This window comes from Ascidiella aspersa, chromosome 8, assembly GCF_963924565.1.
Source record: "Ascidiella aspersa chromosome 8, kaAscAspe10.2, whole genome shotgun sequence".
In the NCBI taxonomy this organism is placed as follows: Eukaryota; Metazoa; Chordata; class Ascidiacea; order Phlebobranchia; family Ascidiidae; genus Ascidiella; species Ascidiella aspersa.
This window is the reverse complement of record NC_139454.1, coordinates 6824277-6843683: the sequence shown is the minus strand read 5'-3', so window position 1 is coordinate 6843683 and position 19407 is coordinate 6824277. Positions and strand designations below refer to the sequence as shown.

Genomic DNA, 19407 nt, shown 5'->3' with positions numbered 1-19407 from the left:
TACCGCCTGTTGCTTATGGTCACCACAACATTATCGTCCCCGTTTTGTGTTCAGGGTCTCACCCTCGAGGTCCCCGAAATCGTCCCTTTCCGCCTCACCCACAACATGGTGGACGCGATGGGACCCACCAAGTACGAGGGTTTCTTCCGACGCGCCAGTGAGGTCACAATGAACGTGCTCCGCGAACAAAGGGAGCCGCTTATGAGGTAACAGACCCCACGCTGTTTGTGAAGATTAACATTGAGTTTGCTAAAGCGCATTTTGAATTAAGTGCTTTATGACCTATCTAATTGTGTAAGTATTCTATTACTTGCGGTCAAACGGTCAAAGAGCATATGGTGCCTTGACATTGTAGTTGTCTTCACGGTAATTGGTGTTACTACCTTGTCGCGATAAGAGCTCACCTTGTTAGTTATTTGTAAGTGTTTGGTTATGATGCTTTACATACGCTGATGCTGTTTCTGTTTTAATAACATTGTTTTGATTATTTTTAAATTAGATATGATGACCCCCATTCATTAGTTATCACGCCAATTTAAAAACAAAGTTTGGCGACTTCTTGCCTAATATGAGTGCGGTTAAAAATTGGACAAAATGTGCGACAACATATAAAAGAGTGTATTTTGAATGGAAATTGAAATCTGCGTTATTAAACTCCGAGAAAAAATTAAAGATAAAATTGGCGAACTTTTGAATGCTTAATTACATACCCCCCCCCCCCCCCCCCCCCCCAAAAAAAAAAATGTAAAAATTTAGTGGGGAGATGCAAATGATATTTTTTCATAATGACGATTAAAATCCGAATGGTAAAAAACGAATGATTTTGGTTGCTCATCAATTGATAAAAGACAAGTACAAAATTTGGCAAACCTGAATCAGCTTACGATAAATATATTTCGCTCATGCGAGCATCATCAGTATCTAAAAACACAACCAAATATAATGCAAAAATTACGCAGATAGATCGACGACGCAACCTTCATCAAGTTTTTTTTCGCAGCGTTCTCAAGACCTTCATTCACGACCCTCTAGTAGAATGGAGCAAAAAGTCGAGAAGCGGTGGTTCAAGTTCGCTGGACGAGAACTCGGGTGAGGTCGTCAACGAAAAGGCGCTGTCGCACATGAACGACATCGACAAACGATTGCGGGGAATTGTAGCCAAGAGTAAAGGCCTACCTCTCTCCATCGAGGGCCACGTGCATTTCCTTATACAGGTTCGCGTCCAGTTATTATGAGGGTAGAAAATTATTTTCGGGACATATCGTGTTTTTGCCGTAAAATGATTCAGACCGATTTTTGTCCGAAGCTTTATAGAAAAAGTTTACATTGTAGAACTTTCTAACTTTAAGACATGACGTAGAGTTGTATGTAGGTGTGCATAAGAGTTATGTAGGTGTGCATAAGGCTTATGCGTCTACACCTCTGGGGCCTTAAATTGGGGGTGTGGTAAAAAACTAAAATATTGTGACGTCATCGTTTTAGCTCGCCGTAGTTATCGACTCCTATGTAGTTTTTGTGCGTTTTTGTTTCTTGTTCGTCTCACCTACTTAACTGGTGGCAGTGCTGCAAGCATAGCTGGTTTAACCGTTTAGCCGTATAAGCACGTGCTTAGGGCATCCAGGCAAAGGTACACCATAAAACAATTATTGTTGGATTTACGTATAATTGTCCTACCTTTTTGCATAACGGATTGAAGGCAAAATAAGCGCAAATTTAAAATGTTTGTTTTTTTTTGAAAAATAATATTTATAGTTCTTATATAGTTCAGCTTTGTTTTTATTTTTAATACTTTAATAGATTTGAAATAACAGATTATTTATCGGATGTACTACTACAATCTTGTAAGTGACCTAATAGGGTTAATCCCCACCCTGGTGTCAAGCATGGACTTTGGAAATGTAATAACAAAATAATTGCAGGTTAAATGAAAATATAGGTTCAAGTTCAAACACTTTTTATCAAATGACGATTTAAGTCCAGGTCAAGTCATTGCCACAGCAGGGCAGAACCAAGTAATATCACAAAATTGATATTCGTTTTTAGTTAGATCTTCGAGTAAGAATAATTCGCAAAGCCAACAAAACGGTCAGTAAATCCAATGCGATTCATTTTCTTAAATAATTTAGTTCGCGTCCTTAAAAATCAGTTGCTTAACTGGAATCAGTGATTTAAGACAGCAATTGCCACCAGGGTTAGTGGTCAACAAATCTTTATGGTTCGTGGCCTTACACCTATAGGAATTTTCGTGATTCGTTTTTTGGTTTTATATTACGCTTGTGTAAGTTGCACCATGGTGTAAGTTCGTTAAGCTTTGTTACATTAAATCGATAATGCCTTTCTGTGTGTTTAAGAGTAAAGTGTGCATAACTAATCGTGGCGCATTTGTCTCGGCAATCTTAAATAACAAAGCAATCAACGGTAAAAAAAAATTTCTGTTGAACCAATCATTCCGCGCAAAATATTGGTTTGATACAAGGCTTTACACAAACAGTTTTGTTTTTTATTTACTTATGTTCAAATTGGTATAGATTTGCACAGCTCACATGACTTGATTTTGAATTATATAGAGTTTATAGACCCGCCCATGAAATTTACCGCGTTATCGTGATTTTTTTGGTTTAAGTATATGGGTTTCTAGTTGTTTCACAACGATGGCCAACCACAATCTAATGCCATGTTTTAATTGCAATTCTTTATCTTTCAGGAAGCTACTGATCAAGAGAAGCTTTGTCAGATGTACATCGGGTGGGCGCCATTTATGTAAAGCGCCACATCTGCAAGCAGACCATGCTTTTTCGTGTATTTTCGTAATTTAATTTAGGATTTGTGTATTTTTTTACAGGGTCTGATAACTGCTTTTTGTTTCATTTTCTTCTAATTTGCCACTCTTGTTGCAATTTTGTTTCCTAATAAAAACTACTTCACAAAAAATGTCATTCAAATAAAAAAATTTGAGTCTTGTTTTAGTTTTTACACAGGTATTTTATATGATCGAAAGCGTACGTTGAGAAAAATCTGTTACCTATGGGTAAAGGACATAAATGTTAAAATTCGATTGGAACGTACAACACGATTTGCCTCACCGAGTGTCAATGAAACAAACGAACGCCGCACAGTTAACACACATATTTAGGACACGTAATGTGCCTCTTGGCAAATTACCGTTATTACGACGTGTCCTTATAATATTTCAGATACTTTTGATTTAGTTGTTATTTGTCTACGTTTTGCATTCTTTTGACGATAAGCGTTTGTCCGAATCCAGAAACGTTTAAACAGACTGCGCTGCCAAAAAATACATGAAGTGTGCGACCCAAATGCAGTAAGTCAAACCGGTGCCCCCTAAAATTTATAAAGGTTTCGTCTCTTTGCGCCAGATAGCGGCCGAAATGAACCAATCAGAAAAAGCCACACATGGCTTACACGAAATACGATAAAGGTTTGTTGTTGTTGGTATTCGTTCAACCGGTTGCTTCCCTTATTGAGTGGCTTCGTTCTTCTACGTTACACGTTTTATTTTCGGCAAGAAGTACAGGGTTAATTTCAGGAGTGCTGTTTCATAAAGTTGTGTACACACTCGACAAAAAAAAATTATTGTCGTTGTATAGAGACAACAAATGCACCGAGTAGCTCAGTAAATTTTGCGATGTTATTGTTGTAACAGTTGTTTTTTAAATAGAGTCTTGTTTTCAATTTTTTTTTTATAATATAGTTATATTTAAAGGTAGGGCGCTGGTTTAGAATCCTATCACAACGCACATTTGGGTTAGGGTGCGGGTTAGTGTTTTGGGTTAGGGTGGGTCAAGTATTATTATTAAATAATGAGTATACTTGACCTACCCACGACCAACCGCTAACTCGCACCCTGGCCCAAATGTTGTGCGTTGATTTAATAATTGTGGTAGGATTCTATCATTGACAACCCACGGCATGTTTTGAAGCTGGTGTACATATTGTTACCATTATTTGGGTTAGGGTTTGGATGGGTGGTTCAATTATTATTATGTAATTCTCCCATTTGCAATTTTAATTTGACACCTTTTTTGTTGGTGTATTAAACAAAGTGGTAGGATTTTAGACCAGCGCCAAAATTGTAACTAAAATAAGCTGCATTCAGTTTTTAGACACTTGCCCCATGATTTTTCTCAGTCTTTGTATTCTGCAAAAAACATAATTAACTTATTATTCTAAAAAAAAATAATTAACTTATTATTCAAAATATCTCTAAACATTTTTTTCAATGAAATTTTTAAAATACTAAAGTATACTCCGTTTTGCATGTTTTTTAGAAAAGCAAGAACGTTAATATAAACATGGAAAAAACGTTTATATAGTTTATAACTGAAAAGGCATATTTATTGTAAAATTACTGAAGTAAAACCATCATTTTTAAGCGGGTTTTGTTTTGCAGGGATCATAAACTAATTACGTAAATTAAAAACAAGAAATTAAAGATGTTATTAAAAGTCGCAGGTAAGTCCTTGTTTTTAATATCTATACCTTATTGCTTAATAGCTGTAAAAAAGCGTGGCAGGATTATTAGGTCTATATCAGTTTTTACTAATTATATTGGCCAATATTTCTAAAGACATATCGATATTGTTTTTTTTTTGGGCTTATAATTTTACCATGCTATATGTGACTAAAAAAATATGTTGCATGTACTAGGAAACATATCACTGTGGAAATTATGCGATTTTTTTCAACAAGTAAAACCTGAAACCCTAAAAATGAAATATGCCTGCTGGTTTTCTATATTTACTCGAGTAGAGTGCAACCGCAATATCTTGTCAATAACTTAAACTTACAAATTTCTAAACTGTAAAAATAAAAGAGTTTAAATTTTACATAGGTAGATTAACTAATTATGTAATTTATTTCTAAATAATTGAAATTATTACCATATACCAAGAATAAAAAAATATCGGTTGGCAGAAACCCATGAAAAACAGTTTTCATTACTGGTTAATTAAAAGAAAAATAGGATAAAAATAATTTTTGCTAAATTTTTTCAGGGTTGTTTCTGTTTCAACTCACTTTAAGTTCCGGGTTCTATTCTTCAAGTGATGATGTTATCGAGTTGACCCCAGACAACTTTGATAGTTTGGTCACTAAGGGTGCTGAGCTTTGGCTTGTCGAATTTTATGCCCCATGGTGTGGACACTGTCAGAGTTTGACCCCAGAGTGGAAAAAATTAGCAGAAAGCTTGAAGGTAAAAAAAATAATAGAAAATAATGCAGTACCAGTAGTAACTCTCAAAAGCTTCTTACCCTCTACATTTAAAACAAGCTTTTATTTAAAAAAAATGAATGCATTTTTACTATTTGTGAATGCCCTTTATGTTGATGTTGAACATTTTTAAGCCAAAAGACTTTTTGCTTCTAAAAATAGATGAAATTTGGTCCTAGTATGAAGTACTTTTAAACTAAGTAAGAGTGGCAATATGTTTCAGATCCAAACTATTTGTTACAATTGTTATGTTATTTAATATATCTTTGATCATTGGATTGTTATCTAATTAAGTTGTAATTGGTTTGATAGGGTATTGCCAAAGTTGGCGCTGTTAATGCAGATGAGCACAAATCTCTTGGTGGGCGATTTCAAGTATCTGGATTTCCTACCATAAAGATTTTCGGTTATAATAAGAACAGTCCAAAAGATTACCAAGGTATGTATATTTATTTTCCAATGCATAAATTTCAAACTAGTTTACATAATAAAACTTGTGTTTATATAATATATATATATATATAGATATATATATATATATATATATAAAAATGGCATAACCACATGGACAAGCCTTACTTCATGTAAAATATGTTTTTTTTTACTAACTACAATAACAATATAATTGTTGCTGGCCAGGTGCGAGAAATGCTGACGCTATGATGGGACATGCAATGGAACAACTGCAACAAATGGTCAGGGACAAAGCTAGTGGTGGAAAGGTTGGTGTTTAACAGTATATATATTTTTTTCTGACTTACCTGCAGACATGGTGTTTCAGTTTACAGGTTTTATACAAATGGGTCCCACAATGTAGCCCGCATTACTATTTTTTGTTTTTGGGTTTTAAAAAGTGACCAGTGTCACAAGAATGTGTAGTGTGCAAAGACTTATCAAAACTTAACTATATAAAAAAAAAACTTTTCGGATGCATAAATAAGATTAGCGCAAAGCTTGAAAACTGCATTTACGTAGTTAAAATACCCAGAACATGTGGGGTACGGCCTCATGCCCAGTTTGTAAAAAGGCTGCATGCGCCGGATAATTAACATTGGTGGGCTGTATTTTGTACATTTAATCGTTGATATCTTAAAGGGCACTTTTTCCAGGCTGTAAGTTTTGTACATTACTTCAGTTTATCTAAACTCAGGTCTATATTCATTATATTTTTGTGTTGGATTTTGCACACCAATTGCGACACTCTGCGCACCCATGTTCAGCGCATATGAATATGTGCATTGTTATTTTTCAAAATATAACAGTAGGTATGTGTGATAACACATTTCACCAGCAAGTCAGACTTTTGTAAAATTAAAGTATTAAGTAAAAAAATGTGTCACTTTGGGCTGCTGCACTGTGCAGCATTAAAGGTTTTTACAGGCGGCTTGTTCTGCAGGCCTGCCATAGTGTTTTGTATTGTCTTCAACAAGTATGAAACTCTTGTGGCATGTTCTGATGTGGCAAAAATTCCACTCAATGCAACCCAATATTAAACTACCAGATTTGAAATATGAAATAAGTTTTTCAATCCCATAACACTGCAGATAGACCAATATATATTGCCTTTATCTGTTTACCGATAATGTTGGCCGATATTTGGTTCTACTGATATATCGGTATCAGTAAATGTAGGATTTAATAAATAAAGGCATATAAACTTAAACGTTATTTAGACTATATTTTCAATTAATTCCAGTTTTAAACATTTCTAAGTATATAAAAAAAATCGGCATCGGGTATCAGGTATCGGTTGACAAAATTGTATAAAATCCGGCTGGTATTGGTATTGGTACAAAAAATGATAATGCTCAAGGGTGCCGATAGCCGATAGGTCAGTGCTTTTCAATCTGTGGGATGGTATGCACTTGTGCAGATGAAAAAAATTGTAATGCGGATGAAAATTTTAAAGGATGAAAAACACTGCGATAGGTATTCAAGAACTTTTAAGGGTCAAGATGTTTGCTCTATTGATAGGCTTCTTAATACAACTATTTGTATACGATTAGATACCATTATATCAAATGACATTTTCCTATAGTTTATAGTTGATTGTGTTGTTCTAGCTTCTACTCACTAAAAAAATACTCAATGAAAATTCAAGTCTGGTTGCCAAAATTCTATTTATAACTTTTGAGGATTGCCATAAGCCATAAAAGGTTGAAAATCACTGCCTTAAACTTTCACTGTTTCTCAAAAGAGCGGAGGCGGCAGTTCTGGTGGACGAGGAGGCGGTGGTGGCAGCAGGGGTAGTGGAGGACAAAACGATGTTGTCACGCTCACAGACTCCAACTTCAAGGAGATGGTTATTGACAGCGGCGAGACCTGGTTGGTCGAGTTTTACGCCCCCTGGTGTGGACACTGCAAAAATCTTGAACCACACTGGAAAGCAGCCGCAACAGAGGTCAAGGAAAAATCTGAAGGCCAGGTTCGATTGGGAGCCTTAGACGCAACAGTTCACCAAGGCACAGCTTCAAAATATGGAGTAAGTAACTTGATTAGTGTTTTGAAATTTTCACATGGATAGTCCCTTTTAAATCTTGATAGAAATAATTTTTTTACCGACAAGATTAAAAACAACCCTATTGGCCTTTTGGATTACTATTTAAATTTTTTCACATCGATTTTTCCTTTTAAATCTTGCTAAATAATATAATAGTTTTACCTATGAGAGTTAAAAACAACCCTGTTTGGCTTTTTAAGCCATATATCCTTTGTTGAATTCCAATAAAAAACCTACTTAAGTAATTTCTCTAGGTAAACAGGTAAGTATGTATTGAAAAGTCCTACACATCATAAGGTTGCTTAACTTATTATTAGACTTTTTAGGTTGTTGTAAAATAATAAGCAATGCAATTTACAAATAATCGTCATTTAATGGTTAAGATTCGAGGCTACCCCACAATCAAAATTTTCAAGTCTGGCGCAAAGGAAACACCTTTGGATTATGATGGTGGAAGGGATACTTCGGGAATTGTCAACAAAGCAATGGAATTCTACGATGAAAAGATTGAACCTCCCTCTGTAGGACATTGATTAATTTTGTATAACTTTTGATTAAATGTTAAAAGTACTAAATTTTAGCAGTAAACCTAAAAAGTTTTATTATCATCTGGCAATACTTTAGGCTTAGATAAATTTAGTTTGTTTTGTCATTTTTAATTTCCTTTTTTTATTTTTTCTGTTCGTTTTGTTTCAAGTTTTGTTTGACTTGGTTTACCAGGTAGATGAGCTCGTTAGTCCAGAAGTTTTTGAGGAAAAATGCGCGACGCACCTTTGTATCATTGCCTTTCTCCCCGACATTCGTGATACAGGTAAAAACACCGTACAACTAACTATAATAATATAATTGACTTCGTTAAACTTTAAGATTATATACACTTTTTCTTAAAAACTGCCAAATATTTACTTAATCACACGAGTATTTTCTAGATCTTAAGACTGTTTATTTATTAAAACAGATAAAACATAAAATAATTTCTTAAAATCTTACAGAAATATATATATTAAGCCTATAAGAATACATATATTTCTGCGAGATTTTAAGAAATGATTTTATGTTTTATCTGTTTTAATAAATAAACAGTCTTAAGATCTTTGGATACGAATACAAGAATCTTTCTTGTACATTTTATTGTCCGCGGGAGATCCTTACTTTCTAAAGTGTTTCAGCTTAGCATTTTCTTGTCAACATTTTTGACCACTTTTAATCGAGGCTATTTGTGTTTAGTACATGGGTCAATTGAGCAAGCACAATTGCACATAGTTTTAAACAGAGTTGATTGCGAATGACAGTAGGTACCATTGTATTCGGTATGGTTGTCTAAACGTCGAGTCAAATTTAACTGTTAAAAAAATTATTATGCGCACACATAACGCCTTAAACTAGACGAGTGGTCGGCAAACTGTAAGCCGCGGCCAAATGTGAGCCTTTAACCAATTTTTGTGGGCCACGTGATACCCGCCAATTATTTAATATTTGGTATGGCTAACAATATTTTTTTGCTCTTTTGTAGCGGTTTTACATTGTGCAGCGTAAATGGCTCTTAAAAAGAGTATTCTTGTCCGCGAAAATCAGGTTACCGACCACTTCCCTAAACCAACCAAATTCATATCCTGTTTAAAAAATTGTAGTTTGCCAACATGGCAAAACAAGTTACTCGTACAAAACAACCAACCAACCAGGTGTTTAAACTTACAATATAAATTATAAAACATACATTTCCCCAATGAAAATGCCATCTTCAGTTGTTGAAAAACCTACTCAATTAAATAAAAATTAAAGGCACAGTTTAGGGTTTTTCGTTACAAGCGTTCAACAGTTTATAAACAGCAAGGTGTAGCACTTTCCTGTTCGACAGGGAATCTTATTCTCCAAATCTGTTGATTTCTGCTCTAAATATACCAAGTTTTCGTGACAAAAAAATTCTTTGTTTCCATTTAGGCAAGGACGGTCGCAACGAGTACATCGAGCTGATCACCAGGCTGGGCGAAAAGTACAAGAAGCAGAAGTGGGGATGGTCTTGGTTGGAAGCGCTCGCCCTGCCTGACCTGGAGCGTGTACTTAACGTCGGAGGGGCTGGTTACCCTGTAAGTGTGAACCTCTGTTTCCTGCATTTTTTTCCCCTTGTACTGATAGCAGTCGTTCAAGTTAGAGTAGCGGAAAGTGTTTCAACGTTATACAGCCCAGAGTAGTACACTTGGATTCGTTTTTGTGGCTTCTAGCTTTTTACCCTAATTTAGCTGTATGTATTTCTCAGCAGTTTTGTTTCTATTATCTAAAAATCTATCGCGAAGCGTACGGCAATTATCCCTTTTTTTACTCTTCTAACTCCTAAAATACACTATGGACTTTGATCTATGATTAACTTTAAACTGGCAGAATTCTGTATCCTCTTTAAAACATGAAAATTTATGTTCAATTTTTTTTATTCTCGCTACGTCAAAAAAGCAATAAAGAACATGAAAGCGGATTATATCACCTGGATAGCGAAATGACCGTGCGCCCAAAAATGTCTGATCGTTTCTTTGCTATCTAGCCGTTTGTGAAAAATACGGCTCCCAATTGACTTATTTTTGTTCGTTGAATTTTTCGTATTCGGTGATTACAAAAAGAAAATTTAACTAACAACCGACAGATTTTGAATTACGAACTTATTTTCGCGATCAAGTAAATGTTTTATTTCCTAACAATGTAGATCCCCTTACACCCGTTTAGCAAAGACTTTACATTTTTCTGCCATTTTGGGCGAAATATCATGAACCTCTTTTTCGTTGAAGCGAAGGGAAAACTAACTGGCAGAAAGACAAACGCTGAAGAACATATATCATGTATTCAATGAATGACTAATGGTATTTTCTTTAATGGTTATCGTGAGAAAGCTAGCCAAGATTTATACAGTGGCACCTGATTTCCAAAATAGGGAAAAAATAATATTTCAGGGAATTCCGCTTCATGGTCCAATTTCGTTTCAACAAATAACGGCCTTAGTGAAATATCTGCAAACGTTTGTGTTATTTAATATGCTAGGCAAGCATTTACTGAATTGCTAGTTATGGAAAATAGTGCTTTATAGTTATTGGACTAAATATCAGAATTTATGCAGAAGTCCCAGCGCGCATCAAACAAAATGCAGGGATTTTCTCACGCCCAAGTTCAGAACTAATCTCAAAAACGCTTGTTTTTCTGAAGGTTGTAGTGGCTATGAACAAGCGCAAGGAGCTGTACGCCCTACACACTGGATCCTTCAGCGAGGAGGGCCTTTCTTCGTTCCTGGGCGTCCTGACCTACGGCCGCGGCACCAAGAACACCTACACGCTTCCGGCCGATAAAATCCCCGAAGTCAAGACCAGGGACCCCTGGGATGGCGAGGACGCACCCCCGGTAAGTAAATGGCACAAAAAGCGCAATTTGTTTGGATTTTGGATTGTCGTTTTTTAAATATATATTTTGTAGGGAATGGAGTACTATTTACTTGTGAGTTTCGTGGAACTAGCAGCTATTTTTTGGTCGAAAGCCGTAAACATTGTTTGTTTTGCGAGTCCTTTTAGCCTGGGTTGCCAGATTGGCTTTTTTACGGCAAACTAAAACAATTTGGCCTGTTTATGCGAAAATTTGGCCGTTTTCAATATTTGCATCTGGTTTCTTGTTCAAGCCCGTTAATTGTTTGCATGTTTAAAACTTTAAAAGGGTTCAGTTAGCGAATTTTATATTCAAACGGGTTCTATCCCAACGTTTTTTTTAACAAAGTCACTGATTTAAGGCGATTCATTTACGATAACCGGAACACTTAAAAAGTCACGACCAGTTTCCTTAGGTTAATGCAACGCTTCTGTAGATCCTCTTCAATGTGAAGTTGCTGGTACTATTAATGTAGCAAGCATTGACGTATGGTTGTTACTCAATTTGCTCCTCTCTGAACCTGTGTGCCGTAGCTCAGTTGGCAGAGCGACGGTCCCGGCTTGACCGGAGGTCGTGAGTTCGAACCTCACTGCAGACTGCCTTGCTTGCACCATGATGGACAGATTCGGCAAGCCTGTGACGACTTTTCGGTGTACTGTAACTTTAAATGTCTTGTTTTCATTTATCCAGATCGAAGAAGAGGATATTGATCTTAGCGATTTTAAATGGGACGATGAATTGTGATGTCATAATATCAAAGCAATTAGCCAATGAAGCAACGACCGGCCAACGAAAAACATTGCAGTCTTTAATGTTCGGCTGGCCTATTTGGGCGTCTATATCCTTGTCTACATCTTTACTACTATTTAACGAGTGCGCGTGCTTTCAAAAAACCTCTTCTATGCGCGTTATGCAGTGCTTCGATGAATTTTGTCGTTCCACAATCCTATTCGTCACGACTTGCAGAAGTAATAAAGATGCATTTCAAGTGCCCGCCGATTTCTCTTTTAATGTAGTACAGGTCTTCATTGGCAACCAATAAAACGTCGAATAACAAATAAAAATGTTAAAACTGTTTTATTTTTTTTTTCGTAAAAAAACCTAAAAGCCTATTTTTCATAGGAAATACCTTGAACATGGCATGGAGATTTAATTTCGGTTGGTTTATTAGGGCTAAGTTGTTACATATTGCGTGGTATTGTTGGTCACAGGGCGGCGGAGTCGGTTAAAAATAATCCGGAGTCTGACTCCCGAGTCGGGTCAAGACTCTAACAGTACAGTTGGAAAATATCACGTCGGACTCGGAAATCTGGTATATTTTTACGTAGTCTTACTCGAGTCCGACTCCGACTTCGCAGCCGTTGTTGGCCATATATGCATGTAAACTGTCTGGTCCCAGTTACAAACCTAGATGTGTGATTTACAGGTCAAGGTTAATTAAATAGAGGTTCGCTATTTACCATATCAAGTCATAATTGAAAAGCTACGTCGTCTTGTATACCAGGCATGCCAAACATGCGGCCCATGAGGAATATTCGTTAGCAAGGGCTCAACTTTATTGCACGTTTTGTAGGTACCAATGTAGCCCCCTCGGTTTTAGTTTGGTTCAGCTAAAATTCGCAATTTCTTAACACATCAATGTTCGCATTTGCGTTTTTAACGTTATTGCCGATAAACAGCCGAGAAATTTAACCTCGACATCTATTATAAACGCGTAAGGACAGTTTACCTGCCAAAATTGAGAAACCCGTGTCTATCGAAAAATGCATGCGGTCTGTGGGATAAGATAAAAAAAGAAATAAAATAATGGTGAGTGTTTAAAGAAAAGTATAGAGATTTAAGTTGCTTGTCAAACTGCCTAAAATGACCGATTTTGTATTTTTGCCTCGGATATTTGCTGATGTTATCTATTGTCGATCGACGTAGCCTATAATTCGTGTAGGTGTGCCGCCAAATTGTTTTAGCTCTGTTGGTGTGCCGCAACTTACGGAGCACTGCGGGACTATTAATAGTGTATAGCGAAATTTGTTAGACGCCTTAATAACATTTGTTGTATTGACTATACGTAGACTAACTTATTTGGTCCAATTTTAAATTTTTCGGCGTTTTGAATTTTGTAGCCCATACCGAACATGACTTCTTAGACAAGATATTTTTCCAGTGACTTTTTGGGAGTTCCTAACAGGGCTGCGAATCGGACTCGAGTAAGACTACGTAAGACTATACCAGATTTCCGAGTCCGACGTGATATTTTCCAACCATGTATTGTGAATAGATGAATTTATACAACACCCTCATAAGTGGATTGTTGAATATTTACCGCCATGAGTTGCGTAGATTGGCGGAATATAGAATGTGGACTAGAGTCAGAGCCGGACTCGGGACTCGACAAATCGCACATTTTGGTCAGACCCTTCATGAAACAACAGTATTTTTTCGGTTATTTACAGGCCTATAAACACGCACCTAAATATTTCACTTACAAGGTTTAAGACACCTCCACATTTTTCAAGTAAGTTACTGACTAGAAAATAAATACAATTTATTTTCTATACGACCGGGCTTTTTAATCTGTTTAGCAATTACAACGTATGCGTTTTGTTAAATTTTCTGCAAATTTGCGTACCGACAGTCAGAAAACCTACAATAATATATGTAACTGTAACACATGCTTAGAAATTATCTAGGTTTTTGAAACAGAATTAGTCCTGCTCCCAATCTTCAAGTAACGTGACTTAATCGGACAATGTAAAATTCACACCAAAATATTTTTTATCTTTATCGAACTAAACGCCCTAAAGTGCACTTTTCAAAAGAACTGGTTGAACTACTGTAGAAGCTTACGCACATAACAAATTTTCCAAAACAACTGTTCAGACATTTTCCTCTACAGACGGACAACATGCATCTCTTTACGACTGGATTTTTTATAAAACATTGTTAGTCTGCAATTTCGTTTCATACAGGCTCTTATAGGCCTACTCAGATATTAGTAAGTTCTCCTCGGCAGTATAACGACATTAGCCAATTCTTGGGATTTTATTTTACAAGACAATCTGTCTGCCAAAACTCTGATCTGAGAAATAAAACCAAAGATCCGTGTGTGTTTTTAATAGTTTATTTGCAAGTTTAATCTCCGGCAGTTTGTCCACCTCCTGACGGGGCGGGCATGCTACGGATGATGTCACTGTCACCTGAACAAAAAATAACAATATTTAAACTATTTTATTCAAAAGAAAATTTTAACAGTAATTATATTACTAAACGCACTATTAAAAGCATATTGACGTTATTTTGGGGTAAGTGAAGTTATGCCTTACTTAGTTTTTTTTTGTCTAATAAACATTGTGACCACAAATTAAATCTGACCAACACAATAGTTAGTCGGTAGTTATATCATGGCTCGTTATAATTTTGCTCCGAAAAAGTAACTCGCTATGCAAGAGTGCATACAAGCGTTGCAAGGAGCACTCAGCGGTCAACACACATAAACAATAGAATTGAACTGCAGGGCTGAAAAGCTGCCACTAAAGACCACGAATTCTATAATCTATAGAAATTTAAGCTTATAACCGTAATCAAAAGTAATGTCGAACAACTTAAACTCATGGACGCAATCTCAGCAGTTAAAAAGTAAAATGGAAAATAACAGTAGGGTTTATATGGAGTTAAAATGGGCTACCAATCAGCACTCGTCGGGAGAAAATTACACTCGGCGAAATGTTGGCACGCCGTCTGAATTTTCGTGCCGCAAAATTGTTTTTTTCAATATAATTAATTCAACATGACTTTATATTGCGGTGCGTACAAATAGTTCTCGCCCGACTTTGGAATACTGGCGAGTGCGAATTTTAATTCAATATCAACCCTACAATCAGTAATCGCCCGGATTGAAATGGCGAGTGCAAACTTCCAATCCTCCATTGCAAAAATTTATGTCTCTCCAAAGTTGTACTTACCTGGGTCGGTAATCGTTAACGTGCAAACACGGAAGTACTTTCCGCAGGCTGTTCCGAGCTCTATGTTGTTTCCAGTGTAGTGGTGGACGCCCGTCTTTGCTAGCATGGCGTAGTACTCGATCTCCGATTTCCTTTACAAATAGAAAAATAGCGCATTGTTAGATATTTTTGATTTGTGCTAGTAAACGGCTTTGATGCTGGCAGTAACTGCAAGCCTTGCGTATGAAAGCTGTGGGCTAATGGAGATTTTGTTATATTTAAACATCCTGTTGTAATCAAAACTTGTTAAACAGCATTGAAACGTTTGGGAAATGAATTATAAAATGAAGATACACAAAAACCCTTCCAATTTCACACCACTCATTTTATAGCATCACAGAATGTTAACATACTACACATAAACTGAAAATAATTCTTAAAGTTTCTGAATTCCTGCCCAGATAAAAGAAAAAAACAAGATAAATATATTTATTTGAACATTTTTAATCATCATATTCATCAGCATCATCGTCTCCGTCAACTTCCTCATTTTGAAGTGCGAGTTTTTCCAACTCTTTTTGCAGTTCCATGTCCTCAAGATCTGTAACCACCTTCGGTGCCATTTTAACATTAAAGTTGCCATCGGCAGATTTTATTGTTTCTTCAATACAGGTCAATGCTTTTTGCAAGGCAGCCGTGCCCATGTTTCGATCAAGGGATTGAGTGGTTAGGACGTAAAGTGGTGGAGCGATAAGGTTGATCTTGATTTTGTGCTCCTCTGTCGAACATTCAACTCCTGTTTTGAGTGCCCTTTTAACAGCGTCCACTCCCTCGTAGGCATAACACGAAACTTCTACATCAGCTCTTACTTTCATGGCTTGTGGTGTCAGCCTTCTTTGGATGTTTTTCAACAGGACTTGCTTCTCTTTGTCGGTGATGTCAAGTTCGTCCAGCACCGAGTTATCATCAATGGTTTTCTTAAACATGTCATAGGATGCGTTGTACTTTTCGTTTGGCTGCTTGTATTTCTTATCAAAAGCCCAGGCTGTGCGATGGAAGAAGTTTTCAAAATCAACCTCATGACCATCAAGATTAAGCAACTCAACAGCATGGCGCAGGATGCTATGGACACACTTAGCCTTCGAGTAGCGATTTTCACATTTCTTAGCCTCTTCTGGGGACACTCGTCTCTTAGAGAGATCAATGTAGCCCTTTTCTTTGTCAACTCGTATCACGACGACGCACTCGTCCCGACCAACTCTGATCAGTTTGTTGATGGACCTGATTCTTCGCCTTGAAAGTTCACTGAGCAGGATCATTCCCTCTATGTTGTTGTATTCAAGGAGACGAACGTAAGCGCCCATCTCCGCAATTGACTGCACATTAACCATCACCACATCTTCAACTTCTGGAAAGTTCTCCTCGTAGAAACGACAGGAATTGGACATTTTTAACACTTTAACAAGACCTGAATATGACTGTACACCTCAAGTCAAAAAAAACCTGTACAAATAATATTAGTTTTATTTGCTAAACCAAACAATCACTTTCAGAATTTCGTTTTATTGGTATCTTTAACTTACCAGAACCAGATTGCACTGATATTTATAATAGTTGTGTACTAGTGACTACAAAGTAAAAATAGTTACAAAAATTGCTAATGTCTCACAAGATCAACGACAGAATTCATGAAAAGAATAATGTCTTGCAGATCACTGTGAATTGTTTTCCCTCCTACTTTTACCAAACTGGAACATGAATCCAGGCCAGCCTTATTCCCAGAGGTTCAACTACTTATACAATATTACTGATTGTAAGCCTTGCAACTGGTGCAGAATTAAAATGTATGGCCCTTTACAGAAACTTTATATATTAACCGATAGAAAATTTTTCTGTAAACCTGATTTCAAAATTTGCACACCTGCCAACTGTTATTGCCAAGATGTATATATGCTGTACAGCAGTGGTCAGCAAACTTTTTTGGTCGCGGCCCAAAAGCACGCTTTTCAGAGCTATGGAAGGCCCACTACAAAAACAGTGGCGAATTCAGGATATTTTATTTTAAGATGAATTATTAAGGCGTCGCGAAAAATTTTGCGTTTACAAATAATTAAAGTTGGCAAATATATAGCTCGACAGGCTCTCAGGACCATAATTGGCAGGTGGGTCTAAAGCAAGCTGAGACAATACAAAAATTCTTAGCCGCACAAACTTATAAAGTGCAATGACTGTACAGCCATCACGCGGCCCATAACTACATGCTATTTAAAAGTAAATCGCGGCCCACTAAAAATGGCTCTGCGGACCACAGTTTGCCGACCACTGCTGTACAGGCTGACTTTAGTTGTTTTACAAGTGTGCTCAAAATCATCCGTTAAATACCCATGACTTTATACTTGGAGTAACATTTATTTAACTTTCGGTATTTAAATCTTTCACTGCACAAATTGTGATTGCATTTCAGAGAATGCCTCTAGTAGTCCAAAAAGTTTTGCTTAAACGAACAACGGTCTTTATGATCTAACTATAAAAGTTTGTACTAATAACCAAACTTATTTTATTTGCTATGAAGGTATTTTGCTAAATTAATAATCTTTGACTTCCAAATGACATGCATCAAATGAAATATGCAGTATTTTACAGGAAAATTTATCATTATTTATGTGGGAATGAGCAACCCCAGTTTCTGGTAGGGGTGCACAGAGCACCCTAAAACCCCAAACATGACCTCCATGATACATGCTTAACCGAAAGTTGTCAGTTTACCTCAATGCTGGGCAGTTTGAGGCCAAAATGACGAGCTTGGCTTTGCCTTGTCTCAGATTCCTGAGCGTTTGACGATATCCAAGGTGGTACTTTCCACTTTTCATAACCAGCCTCAGCCTGGCATTGATATTTTCAATCGCCTTTTTCTGTGTGAAGCAAATAATCGTAGTTAAAATATTTTCTAAAACCTTCAATTAAACAAAAGCATTACTAAGGACCATTCAAACAAAAAATGTATAGGATTTTAAAGATCTAAAATTTAATCAGTCCTGCAGGCTTTAAACATTGACTGAATAGTTAAAGGCAAAAAGCCATAGTCAGCACAGTAACAAATTGTTTAAATTGAATTTACTAAGCTGGATATCAAAAACACTCAGAAGACTTTTGGAAAAGCACAAGGTTTTAAGCGTCTTGTAAGGTTTACAGGCAAATCAATTTTGGTCTGTTAAAAGTGAAGTTGCCCAATATGAAAAGCATGGCAGATATTGCAGGTGCACAACCCCCTAAAAAACTAGATTGAACTTAACGTCTAAAGTGCACTGGCTGGTGTTAATGTAGGGAAAAATCAGGATCCATATTCGATTTAAAGAGTGCAAGTTGGGTCTGTTTTAAAAAAATTGCAAGAACTTGCCATACTTTCCATATTGAAAGATCAGAATTTTATAATATTATTTGTAACCATAATTTAAATCTTACCAACAATAAGTTTGTTGAAAGTAGTTATATTATGGAATTTTACTTTTGCTCCGAAAAAGTAACTCGTCATGCAAGGGTGCATACAAGCGTTGCATGAAGCATAATTTACAAAAATATCTTGTTTATATGTACAAAAAAGCACAGATATTGTGTAAAATCACAAGACACATAAATGAAAAAAATGCTTTTATTAATAGCGTTTAAACTCTAAACTCAGGCAAAAGTGATTAACTCCATAAAAACATTACAAGGTAACATCCACTGACAAAGATACGAATCTTTTAGAGCCGGAATTGTAATTTTTTTAGTGTTCACACATAAAACTCGGCGCTGGTCTAGAATCCTGCCACATTTTCGTTAAGGGGATATATTGCTAATATTAATTCAATTAGGGTTCGAGTGTTGGTCAAGTATTATTGTTATATTTATTTCCTCCTTAAAATTTCAATTTGACAACTCGTTTCAACACAGTAAAAAAGTAGAAGACTTCTAGACCAGCGCCCAAAAAATGTGTTTAATCCAAACGCTTATATCATTTTGTGCAAATAAGTCTGGTTCGATTAACATTTTTGTTTGAATATACTGTGGCTTACCGTCTTTTTCACGGCCATTTTGTCCGTTGATTACAACCTTTGAGAAAATGCAGAGCTAGGAAACAAAAAAGATCGTTTAAATCACAAAGGTTTGGCAAAATAGGTCTCCCAAACAACAAAATATGAGATTAATTTACAATAATTTTTAACGGAAAATTTACCTCCTTCACCCACGATGGCTCCACGCAAAAAGAAGGGTCGAAGGTTACGTTAAGATTTCTATGAAATTTATTAGAATTTTAGGGGAACGATTCGTTTTACTTCTTAAATAAATTTATGACAAGGG

The 19407-nt window shown here is 36.3% G+C and overlaps 4 protein-coding genes across 5 annotated transcripts in view; 2 read left to right on the top strand and 2 right to left on the bottom strand.

Annotated features, from left to right (window-relative positions):
- Positions 1 to 2840, top strand: part of LOC146135571 (serine/threonine-protein kinase ATR-like) — a 41013-nt gene extending 38173 nt beyond the window's left edge. Inside the window, exons 40-42 of the mRNA XM_083396079.1 lie at positions 55 to 206; positions 1001 to 1214; positions 2705 to 2840. Coding sequence (XP_083252205.1) covers positions 55 to 206; positions 1001 to 1214; positions 2705 to 2764 — 426 coding nt within the window. The 3' untranslated portion in view covers positions 2765 to 2840. The remainder of the gene's footprint in view (positions 1 to 54; positions 207 to 1000; positions 1215 to 2704) is intronic.
- Positions 2841 to 4321: 1481 nt separating this feature from the next.
- On the top strand, positions 4322 to 12121 carry LOC146135570 (protein disulfide-isomerase A6-like). Of its 2 annotated transcripts, none has more exons than XM_083395103.1 (10): positions 4322 to 4473; positions 5016 to 5212; positions 5542 to 5668; positions 5869 to 5951; positions 7427 to 7711; positions 8113 to 8250; positions 8450 to 8540; positions 9671 to 9816; positions 10919 to 11110; positions 11819 to 12121. In XM_083395103.1, exons 1-10 carry the CDS (start codon positions 4455 to 4457, stop codon positions 11870 to 11872), a joined length of 1332 nt encoding a protein of 443 aa, XP_083251229.1. In that variant the 5' UTR covers positions 4322 to 4454; the 3' UTR covers positions 11873 to 12121. The 2 variants fall into 2 exon arrangements, with proteins under 2 accessions (XP_083251229.1, XP_083251230.1); XM_083395104.1 differs by having other exon boundaries at positions 5869 to 5957.
- Positions 12122 to 14230: 2109 nt separating this feature from the next.
- LOC146135568 (large ribosomal subunit protein eL30-like) lies at positions 14231 to 19313 on the bottom strand. Its single transcript, XM_083396010.1, has 5 exons — positions 19283 to 19313; positions 19122 to 19176; positions 17833 to 17978; positions 15088 to 15218; positions 14231 to 14322 (listed from the first exon to the last, which is right to left on the bottom strand). The coding sequence occupies exons 2-5, from the start codon at positions 19137 to 19139 to the stop codon at positions 14258 to 14260; spliced, it is 360 nt and encodes a 119-aa protein (XP_083252136.1). The 5' UTR covers positions 19140 to 19176; positions 19283 to 19313; the 3' UTR covers positions 14231 to 14257.
- On the bottom strand, positions 15226 to 17821 carry LOC146135569 (eukaryotic translation initiation factor 2 subunit 1-like). Its single transcript, XM_083396009.1, has one exon. It carries the CDS (start codon positions 16512 to 16514, stop codon positions 15570 to 15572), a length of 945 nt encoding a protein of 314 aa, XP_083252135.1. The 5' UTR covers positions 16515 to 17821; the 3' UTR covers positions 15226 to 15569.
- Positions 19314 to 19407: the final 94 nt, after the last annotated feature.

What these genes read in the sequence shown, in the direction of transcription:
- LOC146135569 (XM_083396009.1), bottom strand. Translation starts at nt 16,514, where the DNA reads ATGTCCAATTCCTGTCGTTTCTACGAGGAGAACTTTCCAGAAGTTGAA.
- LOC146135568 (XM_083396010.1), bottom strand. An exon ending in TCAAACTGCCCAGCATTGAG is followed by an intron (nt 15,219 to 17,832) that starts GTAAACTGACAA and finishes CTATTTGTAAAG; the next exon opens with GAAATCGGAGATCGAGTACT. An exon ending in GTTAACGATTACCGACCCAG is followed by an intron (nt 14,323 to 15,087) that starts GTAAGTACAACT and finishes TTTTTTGTTCAG; the next exon opens with GTGACAGTGACATCATCCGT.
- LOC146135570 (XM_083395104.1), top strand. An exon ending in CAGTCCAAAAGATTACCAAG is followed by an intron (nt 5,669 to 5,868) that starts GTATGTATATTT and finishes GTTGCTGGCCAG; the next exon opens with GTGCGAGAAATGCTGACGCT. An exon ending in GCACAGCTTCAAAATATGGA is followed by an intron (nt 7,712 to 8,112) that starts GTAAGTAACTTG and finishes TTAATGGTTAAG; the next exon opens with ATTCGAGGCTACCCCACAAT.